The 12,717-nt window shown below is 32.5% G+C and overlaps 1 protein-coding gene across 1 annotated transcript; it reads left to right on the top strand.

The window, feature by feature from the left end:
- The first annotated feature begins 7,466 nt into the window (after positions 1-7,466).
- LOC120214574 (BURP domain-containing protein 17-like) lies at positions 7,467-7,961 on the top strand. The gene has a single exon (XM_039212441.1). It carries the CDS (start codon positions 7,467-7,469, stop codon positions 7,959-7,961), a length of 495 nt encoding a protein of 164 aa, XP_039068372.1.
- Positions 7,962-12,717: the final 4,756 nt, after the last annotated feature.

The following is a 12,717-nucleotide window of genomic DNA, read 5'->3' as shown; positions in this document are numbered from 1 at the left end:
ACTCAAAAGGGTTATAAATGTTATTGTCCTAGTACTAAGTAATGTTTTATATCCATGGTTATTTCGTTCTTTGAACATACCCCATTTTTTCCTAAATCTAAAATTCAGAGGGAGTCATCACCAAGTGAATTTTAGATTATTTTATGTTCCTATGTCACACCTTTTTGTTCTTAACCAACCAGCTGAACCAACATTTCCAGCTGAACCAGTGAAATACAAGGTAGATGGCATCGTTTAAAGATATAAGGTGAGATTGGTGGCAAAAGGGTTCAATCAGTCATGTAGAGTAAACTATCAAGAGACGTTTACTCATGTAGCAAAGTTAAACACTGTAAGAGTGTTGATATCATTAGCGGTTAATAAGGAATGGATACTTCATCAACTAGACATAAAAACCGCCTTCTTGAACTGGAATTTAGAAGAAATGTATATGTGAGTTCCACCTGGAGTAAATGTAGGAAGCAAGAAAGTGTGCAGGTTACTGAAGTCGTTATATGGTCTTAAACAATCTTCTAAGGCATGGTTCTACAGATTCACAATGGTAATTATTCAAGATGATTACAAGCAATGTCAACCGGATCACACTCCGTTTGTGAAAACTTCACCAAACAAGAAAAATACAATTTTAATTGTCTATGTGGATGACATCATAATAACCGATGATGATGTTATAGAAATAGAAAAATTGAAGAAGATTATAGCAAGAGAGTTTGCGACTAAATACTTAGGTACTTTGTGATACTTCTTGGATGTGAAGGTGGCCAAGGAATAGATAGTCATTAATCAAAGAAATTACATTTTAAATTTACTATTGGAAACATGAATGAAATAATACAAACATGAAAAAACTCCCATGAAGGCGAATCTAAAACTGAGGAGGAAAAAATGGGTAGTCTGATAAACAAAGACCAATATCAAAGAATAGTAGATAAGTTGATTTATCTTTTGTTTAATAGACCGGATATAGCTTTTCCTATGAGTATAGTAAGCCAAGACATGAATGACCCAAGAGAAGAACATTTGAAAATGGTAAATAAAATCTTGAGATACTTGAAAATTACACTAAAACATAGATTAATTTTCCAAAAAAAATTTGAAGATAGAACAATAATTTTTTTGTAGATTCAAGCTGGGCAGGAGAGTTAACTGACAGAAGGTCAACTACAAATTATTGTTCATTTGTTTGGGGAAATCTAGTAACTTGGAGTAGTAAGAAACATGCAATGGTTTCTCGAAGTAGTGCATAAGCAGTGTTTAGGTCGATGTCACTTGGAATTTTTGAAGGAATTTGGAAATAACAGCTACTGGATGAGCTTTAGGTGGGTAGCAACAAACACTTTGAACTCCAAAAGGATAGCAAGTCTTCTATAAGTATCACGAAGAATCCAATCCATCATGACTGGACTAAACATGTAGAGATCAACAAACACTTTATCTCTGAGAAGGTGAATGGTAGAGTAGTAAAACTTAACTATATTTCTACTAAAAATCAGTTGGTGGACATTCTTACCAAGGCACTTCCAAGAATTACTTTTGATGAGATAGTATCCAACGTAGGCCTCTACAATATTTACTCCCCAGCTTGAGGGGAGTGTGAGTTATGCGATAAGAGGATAAAAATAGTGTTTTAGATTAGTTTAAACTCCTAACCTAGTATGTGGATAAAAGTAAAACACTTACTAGTATGTTAGTTTAACTAAAACACTTAACCCTAATGAACAATTTCTCAGCCCACTCTTCACCCAAATTCAATATAAATACATGACATAATTAGCATAAACCCTATTCTTGTACCTCAATATTCCATTAGAAAACTTCCATTTATCATTAGAAGATGGTTACACTATTAGGTTGCTGATCCAATTTGTTACGAGATCATCCTCTTTATATTACCTTTAACCTCATTAACCTAACTAGGAACAAAATTTGTTACCCCTAATTGAAAATTCCATTGGATTCCGAATTGTATAGAAAGAGCATAAACAACAATATTTAATATTCTTTTTTATGTACTGGATATTGTATTTCAAGCCTAGCACTCTAGTCAAACCTCTCTTCTAAATCGTAGTGGTTAGTTTATGATTTGAAAGATATTTTAGGGGTCATGGTTTGTCTTGATCACAAATGATCCTATTTACATGTTGTGTCTATACTTGGGCAACCATTAATATCGCCAAATACTCCTTTTTATAAATAGACATATCAGGATGTCTTTGACTTAGGGCCTTACTGAGATAAGCAATGGGTATTCCTTCTTGTGAAAATAGCTCCAACTCTTGTAGAGCTAGCATAAGTTTTTAAGTAAAAACACTTAGAAAAATTAGGTAGAGCTAAAATATGGGCAAAATACACAACCTCTTTAAGTTCTTCAAAAGTTGCTATTGCTGGTAGTGACAAAGTAACATTCTTCTTTTTTCCAGCATTTGAGTCAATGGCTTGTTGATTGCACCATAACCCTTAATAAACCTTTTATAATATCCAATCAAGCCCAAAACTCCTCTACGAAACTTGAGACTCTTAGGTAGTGACCATTGTTTCATTGTTGCAACCTTTGTTATATTAGTTGAAATCCTTTGTGATAATTTATTGTGTCAAAGGTACTCCACTTAGGATTTTCCAAAGAAACACTTAAATTTCTTTACAAACCGTTTGTTATATTGAAATTTTTGTACGACCATTTTCATAGTGTTGCTATACACTAAATTATCATAAAAAAATTGGGACAAATTTCCTAAGATAAGGGTTAAATAGTTCATTCATAAGGGACTAAAATGTAACAGGGGCATTTGTAAGGTAAAAAACATTACCTTAATCTCAAAGTGGTCATGGCTAGTCCTAAATGTTGTTTTATGATACCTTCATCCTTATTTATATTATATGTCAATGCCCTAAACACAAGTCTATCTTATAAAAATAAACTACTACATGTAACTCATCTAAAATATCTTCAACTACATGAATTGGGAACTTGTTCTTTATAATTTGGGTATTAAGTTGTCTATAATTAAGACAAAAATGTCATGTGCTATATTTTTTCTTCAAAAGCAATCAAGGTGAAGCATAAATAGTTTTGCTTGGCTAAATATGAAAGAAGATAACATATTAGCAATTTCTTTCTCCACCTCAACCTTTTGATGATGAGCAAATCTGTAAGGGCGTAGATTAATTATTGTAGAGCCTAATTTTAGTTTGATAGTATGGCCATGAGTCCTGCTTGGTGGCATACCTATAGATTCCTCGAAAACATTTTTATATTGCAATAGCAAGGGCTATAGTTCCACTACAATCTCTGGTTCAAGGGTCTCCATGCTAATCATAAAAAAAATAACCCATTAGATTAGAGTCTATAGCAGTCTGCTTATGTAGTGTAGCCTCAAACATAGCTTGTAGCAATTTGAAGGTATTTTGGCTCTAAATTATAATGTGTTGTTATCTTTATTGAAATTCATGATCATGTAATTGAAATCAATCAAAATTGGACTGAAAAGTTTAATCCAATCCACCCAAAGTACCATATCATTGCCACCCAACTACAAAACTATAAAATAATTGGTAAATGTTTGACCCTACGTTGAACATATAACCTGATTACACTTGGCTGAACTAAATAACTTCTCCCCATTTGTCAAAATGATAGTCAAAGGATAATGACTAAGTGAACTCCTTTATTTACCCATTTAGAAGTCAAAAAATTGTGGGTGCTTCCACTGTCAAACAATATAATTAAAGGTCTACCTTTAAATATCCCCTGAATTCACAAGATGTTATGGCAAACACACCAAGTAATAGCATTCATAGAGATTTCCAAAGTTCCATATTCTGGAACACCATTTTCCTCCATGACCTTTATTGGAGTATCTATTGTTTTCATGGGATCCCCTTATTCCATTATATTGAACTGGTGAGATTTACATTGATGTGTTGAAACAAACTTGTCTTCATATTTGAAGAACAAGTTGCTTTGTCACCTATATTAAAAGTGATTACTATTGTTTTGTATAGGATTGATCTTCTAAGGAGTTGGGTTAGGTGATGGTTTGAAAAACATTGTTAGGTTTTGGTAGGGCGAGTTTCTAAAGTTTGATTTATGCCTCTTGTTTTCATACTCAATAGAAAGTTCATAAAACTTAGCTTGTATGCTAGCTTCTGCCAAACTTTTAGGATCTAATGCTTTCACTTTGTGTTTTAATTCTTCTTCCAACCCATTGACAAACATAAACACAAAGAACTCCTTTCCTAAGGTAAGATTTTTTAATAGTATACAGGGCTTCAACTCATCAAATATGTCTTGATATTCATCCACATATCCTTTCTATAGCAGTTTACTAAATTCTTTAATGTATCCATCAAATTAGGTTTTTACTCCACTAGTTAAATACATCGTGGCTACCTCCATCCTCTATTCATCAAGCACTCCACAGAGGTAAAAGTATTTATGACATTTTTGTATCCATCCTCTTGGATTTATCCCATCAAAGAAGGGTAACTTCACCTTAAGTCTATGTAACATAGATCCAGAGTTGTTAAAGGACCCTCCTTGTACTCTTTTTTTTCTTTCAAACCCTATTGGGTTGTTTTTAATACCACTATTATCACCCATTTGATAATCAAACTTAAGGTTTGGTTTATTTTTATTTTTTTTAAAAGTTGTGTAGCTTTGATTTAAGAATATCAGTCTCAATAGGTTTGTAGGGGAAATATGACTTATCATTTATAATTTTCACTATTACAAGTTTCTTCCCAACAAATTTAGGAATGTTAGGGGTATCTACTTGCTCATTTTCTAAACTCGTTTGTTCATATTCATCCTTTTTCCTAGTCAAGATTCATAGGATCAGCTCCACATAACTCTAATTTGTCGTCATCCTTGACTCTAGATTGCTTAAACAGTGGTCCTATGTCTTCCACTATTTTGGAGGATTGGATTCATCAGCTGTTTGTTTCTATATTTGCTAAATCTTCAATTTATTTTTGTATAGCTAAGAGGTCAACAAAATCAGCCATAGTTTGGTTCTTTTTCGACTTACCCAACTTTCAAGTTGCCAAGAATTTAGGCTATGATATCAATTTGTTATGGATTTAGGTTAAAGAGAAAAATATAGATGAGAGAATGAGAAACTTCATTTAGGAAAGTCACAAATATTCTTCTCGTAGTACATATTATTATTTGATTAATGCACTAGATTCCCCACATTTGGTTATCCTTCTATCAATCCCAACGGTTTGTACATGTGTCCTTTATGGTTGGGCTTCATTCTTCAGGCTTGTTCTCTTCAACTCCCAGGTATGGCTTTCCCTTTTTATTTCCTTTGTCCCTGTACTTCTCATGTGTTCCCATTTTAATTGTATCAATTCCAAAATTTCCCAAATTAACATTTGAAACTTTTAACCCTTCTTCTATGATTCCAAATCTCTTTTCTTCGTGACCTTCCTCTTCTCTCCCAATCGTGGTACATCAGTTTGATTAGTTTTCACCTTTTGGAACATTAATTTTTGTTAAAAGTCAAATATCACGGCCACCGAAATGGAGCATTAATGCACTGATCCATTCGGTGCAATTGTCAAAAATTGGGTGCAGAAAATGTTGAATTTTGAACAATGGTAGAATCATATTTTAGCCATTGTAATTTAGGGTATTTACAAATTAGTCCTTAAGCTTCAACTATAAATACCCTAGCTCATTTAGCTTCAAAACCATCCTAAAGCATTCTAGCTTTATTCCAATATTAGAGAGAATTTAGAGAGTTTCTTGAGAGTTGTTTTCTCATTTTTATCAAGAGAGAATTATCATTGTTTTCTCCTTAGTAGATCGAGAGAAGTTGTAATTCCTATTTTCTCATAGTGAAATTCTTCTACTGTTGCCTGTGGTTTTTACCTTATATTATTTAGGAGTTTTCCACGTAAAAATTTGTATCTCTTTTATCTTCATTTTTATTTTCTCAAATTATCAGTTGTGATTTTGCCCTATCCGATTGCCGTCTTCCGCAACAATTTTGAATTTTTCTGGTCAACCAGAAACCGATATGCAACTCTAACAATAAATGAAGCTTGTTTATCACATTGTAAAAAAATTACAATTCGACGAGACAGATCGCGAGCTACTCGAGATCGACTCGATCAAGGCTCGATAAATACTTGGATCGAATGGACTCGACTCGAACTCGAGCTTGACTCGAGTTCTTAACGAGCCGAAACAAGTTACTCGATATTCGACTCAAAAATCTCGTGAGCAACTCGAAAAAATGTTATATTATAATTTTAGATTTTTAAAATTACATTATAAAAAATTATTAGAAATACATTATTGATAATTATAAAATTTTAAAAATATATTAAAAATTCTATAATACAACTATCCTCAAATTTTAATATTTTTTAATTAAGCAACCCAAGTCAATTGTTATATTATATATTAGTAAAAGAAAAATAAGAGCTCATTTAATTAAGCACATGTTAGATTACACCCTAAACCTAAACCTTAGACTCTAAATCCTAAATCTTAAATCCCAAACCCTAAAATATAAACCCTAAGTCGTAAGTCCTAAACCTTTAGTTTGTTTATATGATAGGGTACTAAAAGAAAAATAAAACCTAAACTTTAAATCCTAAATCCTAAACCCTTAATCTGATTACAATATAAACCCTAGACATAAACCTTAAACTATAAACCATAAACCCTAAAATCTAAAATCTTAAACCATAAACCATAAACTCTAAACTCTAAGCCCTAAATCCTTAGTTTGATTATATGATAGGGTTAAGTTATGCACATGAAGGTAACATACAAATTATGCAAAATGAAATTAATGAAATTAACAAGGGTTTATATGTAAATAAACTAATAAATCACACTTGGGTCAAATCAATCAATAGGTCCATTATCAAAACAAACGGTGATCAAAACATAAAATAAAAATAAATTAACAACCCGAATCATAAAAACGTAAACCTTGATTAATGACGAAATCAGAAGACTACAAATATAACAGGTCCTAAAATGTTAATACTCCATTTCTAAAACACGAGATACCCCCTAGTCGGCCGAGGACTTTCTACAACCAAGCCCTCACTGCACTCTTCCACCGTCTGGAGGTCAGAATTCTCTTTCAATGTCCTATTAGAAGGCTCCCCACAGTAGGTGTAATATTTCCAACAACACGCCCATCTTCCCTAGATTGCATGTTTGAAACTAAATGCTTCTGCACATATGAGGTAACACTTGCAACTGCATTTTCAGTCAAGTTCTCACCATCAAAGTGAATTTCTTGGCTCAAATCAACATTTTCCCCTACTAAACTGTCAACATTTTCATCAACAATATCAATTTTCAAATGTGTGGTATCTTGGCTCCCTAAAAAAACACTACTTGCACAGGTGTTTTGCACAGAGGAAATCGAAGTATCAACTTGCACAGGTGTTTTGCAAGATGGTCATTCATCATCCCACATGGGTATGGGCGTATGGCCATGGCCATAGGCATGGAGGTGGATGATCTCCTGAACCCAGCGGCCAAGGTGTTCGCCACCATAAAGGATATTGAGGTCGGGAAGACGATGCCCATCTATTTCCCCTACATAGACGACCCAACCTTTTATCAGTTCCTCCCTAAACAGAAAACCCATCACATTCCTTTATCATCAGAACAGCTACCGGAGTTGCTCTGGTTCTTCTCCTTCTCCCCTGATTCTAACCAAGCCTTGGCAATGAAACAAACACTGAAGATCTGTGAGATGGAAGCCCCCAAAGGAGAGGTACAGGGCTGTGTTACATCTTTAGAATCACTGGTTGATTTTGCAGAAAGTATCTTCGGACTAGACTCGAAAGTCGGAGTAGTAAGATCATCTCTGATATCAAAATCAACTCCTCTTCTCCAGAACTATATTGTTGTTGAATCCAAAGTGATTTCAACTGGAAAGCTTATAGTATGCCAGTATCCCACATCGGTGGGTGTTGGAGAATAAGGGGTAGGGTAGAGTGTATAAAAAGGGATGGCTTTCAGCAAATAAAAATTAACATGTCCTGTCTCGAGTTTTAATCAAGCTCAAAAATTGAGTTTTAATCGAGTTTTGAGCTCGAATCAAGCTCAGAATTGAGTCAGAATCGAGTTTTTAATCAAGTTTGAGTTCGAGTTTTAATCGAACTCTTAAATATATTTTTGAGTTCGAGTCTTTTCTAGTTTGAGTCGTGTTTTAATATTATATTTCGAGTTTGAGTTGAGTTTGATAATTTTAAGCTCGCGAGTTTTTGAGTCGGAATTTGAGTCGAGCTAAGCAATATTCAAACTCGACTCGGCTTGTTTACACCCCTACTATTAAGCTTCTCCTTCTTCGTAATGAGTACAATGATGGTGTCATTTAATGAAGGCAGAAAGACACTGATTGATCCAAATACAACACTAATTGATAATATCCTCACTAAAAATGTATCAGTAATTCTGAAAGGTCAGATTCATACCATTCAAACCCAATGCTTTGTCAGGACAGATCTCAACGATGGTCTCCTAAAACTCGCAAGGACTAAAAAAAGGGGCAATAAAAGAAGGGGAAATATCAAGATTCATTGTGTTTGAAGGGAAAAATAACGAACTGAAATAACACTGTTATTGAAGCTTAATCATTTTGAAAGTATTAAGAATCTAATTACAAAAATAGTTGTTATACCTTCTTCTATTTGAAGCTTGACCATGGAAGTATTAAGAATTGGATTTTCTATAATTAAGCCAACGAAAAGTTTGCCTTTGTTTCTAATGAAAAGAATATTGAGATGAAGGTATTTTAAGCTCAGAAAGGAGTTTTTTTTATATTTAAATTCATCTTTTTGAGTCCTTTGACACGCCTTCAGGTGTAAAATCCTAAATCCAATTAATAATCTTCAACGAGTTTACAAGTGTCGCATTTGATCATTGGAGTGATTCAAAATAATTTTAAACAATACATCATATTAAAACCGTCATAAAAAAATTGGAGCTCATTTAATTTTAAAAAAAAATATCATAAATTACAAATTGATTCAACTCCAAAAACAACTCAGACATGCCCACCTAAGTATTCATTTATTGTACTTGAGTTTGCTACTGAAATTCCTATTATGTTGATGTTGTCTTATTCTGATCCACAATACATTTAGCTTGCACACAAAAGTAATTTGAACATTAAGCTAACAAAGCTCAATGATATGCATCTACTCTATTATATTTTATGAAGTTCATAAATGTAACCATGAAAATCAGATATAAACATAAAGACACTAAATTTAATATATCTTTTCCCTAGTTAATTATCGAAGCTCAACGTATTTTTTCAAGTTTAGAGAGTATCATAGATCATAACATTATTATTTTATGGATATCATACTTATCAATTCATTTGCACACTACTCAAGAGTGTTATTAATCACTTATTAATCAACGGCTCTATGACCCATCCTCAATCGTTTCATTGGCAGTAGATTATTCGGCATCACCTAGCGCCAGATGATAATAAACTATAGTATCTGGTCTCATCAAGCATGAAGTATTAAAATATTTGACATCATACAACATCAAGCATCATAAATAATATATATACTTAATATCACACAACGTCAAATTAGTATATAATATCTATATTTGGTATTGCACAACGCCAAGTATCATATAACATTGATACTCAGCATCGCTAAGTGTTAGGTAGCAATGATAAGTGTAGAAACTACATTTTGTCCGGAATATTTTATTCTATTTTTATTAGTATTATTAGATTACTTATATTTTTAAACTTTGAATCGTTTGTATTCGCTAATTATTTTGTTATTATTATTATTATTATTATTATTACAAAAGTTAACAGTAATTAGGATTAATTAAAAGTTCATAAATTTAAGTTGATGCTAATATAATATATATATAATAATAAAATAAAATACGTATATTAACTTTTATTCATTTGTTAACAGATCACAAGGCAGACTCGAATTATATGTTACAAATCAATGGCTCAAAGACAAATTGCAAGCCCAAAACAGAATCCCAAGGAGATAGCATGTATGTATCAAGCTCAAGCAGATTAAGGTTTCATCATGTTCCAATGTAGCCGCCAAATCTCAATTGTTGGATCTATATGAAGATCAACGGCCCGGATGCGTTTTAAATTAGGGTTTCACGCTAATCAGCACAGACCCGCTGCCGCTGTTCAAGAAACTGGACTGTCCGATTAGCGCGTGTGATACAGGCGCTCCACCACTAGGCTTCCCCGTCGCGTGAGCCACCACCGTCAGCGTTCGTGAGCACCATTGTCAATGATATCCATTTCCAACTACTACACCGTCATCATCTCGACGAAAAAGTAAAATAAATCAAAAGAAAATCGTCATTCACATTGAAAAATTCCAAAAACCCAATAAAATAGTTAGAAAAATCATCTTAAATCAGGGATATTAACATATGGGTTTACGGAAATTATGAACCTCGGCCATAGCTCCACCAAAGAAAGAAGAGAGATTTGAATAGACCACAAAAAAAGGAAAAAAGAACAGACAACAACCATTTGGAAAAAAGAAAAAGGAGTATTCGAAAGGGAAAACAATTCTTTACCTTCTAATCATCAGATCAAAGATCCGTGCGGTGGAAATATACATCTCGTAGTTTGAAAAGATATATCTCAGAGGCATCGCCATTGGACTGTGGTTTTGACGGTGGAGGAAGTTAAACCTTTCCGTTTTACTTGTTAGATCTAGACTCTAGGGGTGGGTTTTAGGCAAAGGTGACCTCAAATTCGGATTTAGGGAAAAAAGAGGATCATTGTGGGGTATTTTGTTTCTGTCCCGACCATCGTGAGCGCGGAGGAGGGCGCCGGCGAGTGGTGGCCATTTCTCCAACAAGAAGAGCTAGAGAGAAAACTTTCCCACATCTTTTATGCAAGAAAAAAAATGAGAAAGTTTAAGAGTTTTAGCCTGATTTCTAAGGTTTTATCCCCTTCGTGAAATGGTGCCGTTTTGGGGATGGATTGTACGTTTTAGCGCATGGATTAATGACCATTTAGGACCTTTTATTTATTTAAATCCTTGTTTTAATCGTGAAATGAAATGTGGTATATTGCTGTGTCCGAACCCTTCATTTATGTAAACTCACATTTTAGCCCCTTTTATGTGAATTCATAGCTTGGTTTAATACCTGATCATATTTGATAATTTGAGATTTATTTCATTAGTCTTACTCGTTTGTTACATCCTCAAAGTTGTTTTATTTATGCTTCAGGTCCTCATAACTTTGTTTCATACTCATTTTAATCATCACTTATGTTTGGTTATTTCATGAAATTTTAAGGGTAAATATAAATCAATAGTATCTTATTGTTTTAGTTGTTTCGATTTAGTCCCCGTATTATTATACATGTATGCATTTATTTTATAGTATAACATAAATTTAAGGGGAAATGAATATATATATATATATATGTGTGTGTGTGTGTGTGTGTGTTCATTTCCCTTTTTTTATAAACACTTATATTTTTATAATAGAACTATCTTAATAAAATTCAAATTATATTTAGTTTTAGGGGTATTGATACCCAGTCATAGGAGTATTGATGCCCACTGTACCTAGGGTATTTCCAGCCATAGGGGTATTTGTACCCAGGGTATTGATACTCATAAGGGTATCGGTACCCATTCATAAGGGGTATTGATACCCATTCATAAGGGGTATTGATACCATTCATAGGGGTATCGGTACTCATTTGCATTTTTGCTCAAATCCGAATTTAATGGACTTTGAATTATTTTTGAAACCTTTTGAAAACTTTGAATAAATTCAATTCAAGTCCAAAAATATTTTGCCTTAAATTTGTCATATCAAAACATAGTTCAACAATCTCCCCCTTTTTGATATAACAAAACATTTGAAAAATTGTTTTTGGCAAAACTCTCCCTTAATAAAATGTTTAATGAAAAAGATACCAATTGTTTACAAAAGGATACCAATTGTTAAAAAGATACCCATTGTTACCAATTGTTGGAAAATATATGAAAATGTTAAGTTCCCCCTTTTTCATTTTAAGAAATTGAAATTTTCAAACCATACTTTCTCCCATTTTTTGTTATATCAAAATAATTCAACCTTTAAAGTTCAAAATAACTTTGAAGAGTAAGTGGTAAATTTGACATTTAAAAAAATCATTTGAAAAATCAAAGGCTCCCCCTCAATTAATGCATTTCAAACAAATTTTTAGCTTTAAGAACTTGACACTTAAGCAAAATTGAATTTCAAAAAATAATAACAAACATGTTAGTAGCACATGAAATTCAATATATTCAAGTCTAAAATACTTTATGCAATATCAATTATTGAAATTAAGTGCATATGCATAAAGTTTTCCAAAAATATCATGCATTTGAAAATTTTGATATCAATTGTTAAAGAGATATCTATTACATTTAAAACACATGCATAAACATTTAAATTTAGGTCAAAAAATTTAAAATTTTGATATCAATTGTTAGAGAGAGATCATTTTCATTTAAAATCAAAGTATTTGAAAAGTTTATATTAATTGTAAGAGAGATATCATTTTCATTAATACCAATTTTGACCAAATTTTATTTTGATGAACTAAAAATTTTGAAAAATCATTAAAACTTTAAAATGTTCATCATAAAACTTTTTTAACATACATTATATTAAAACGATAATGCATAATCATTTAAAATCAAAACTCATGCATGCATAAATCCAAATGAGCA

The sequence above is a fragment of the Hibiscus syriacus genome, unplaced genomic scaffold (genome assembly GCF_006381635.1).
Source record: "Hibiscus syriacus cultivar Baekdansim isolate YM2019G1 unplaced genomic scaffold, ASM638163v2 tig00110065_pilon, whole genome shotgun sequence".
In the NCBI taxonomy this organism is placed as follows: domain Eukaryota; kingdom Viridiplantae; phylum Streptophyta; class Magnoliopsida; order Malvales; family Malvaceae; genus Hibiscus; species Hibiscus syriacus.
Note: the sequence above shows the minus strand (reverse complement) of the source record. Positions and strands in the feature narration are given on the sequence as shown.

Bases quoted from the DNA above. Each gene is read 5' to 3' on its own strand.
- LOC120214574 (XM_039212441.1), top strand. From the start codon at position 7,467: ATGGCCATAGGCATGGAGGTGGATGATCTCCTGAACCCAGCGGCCAAG.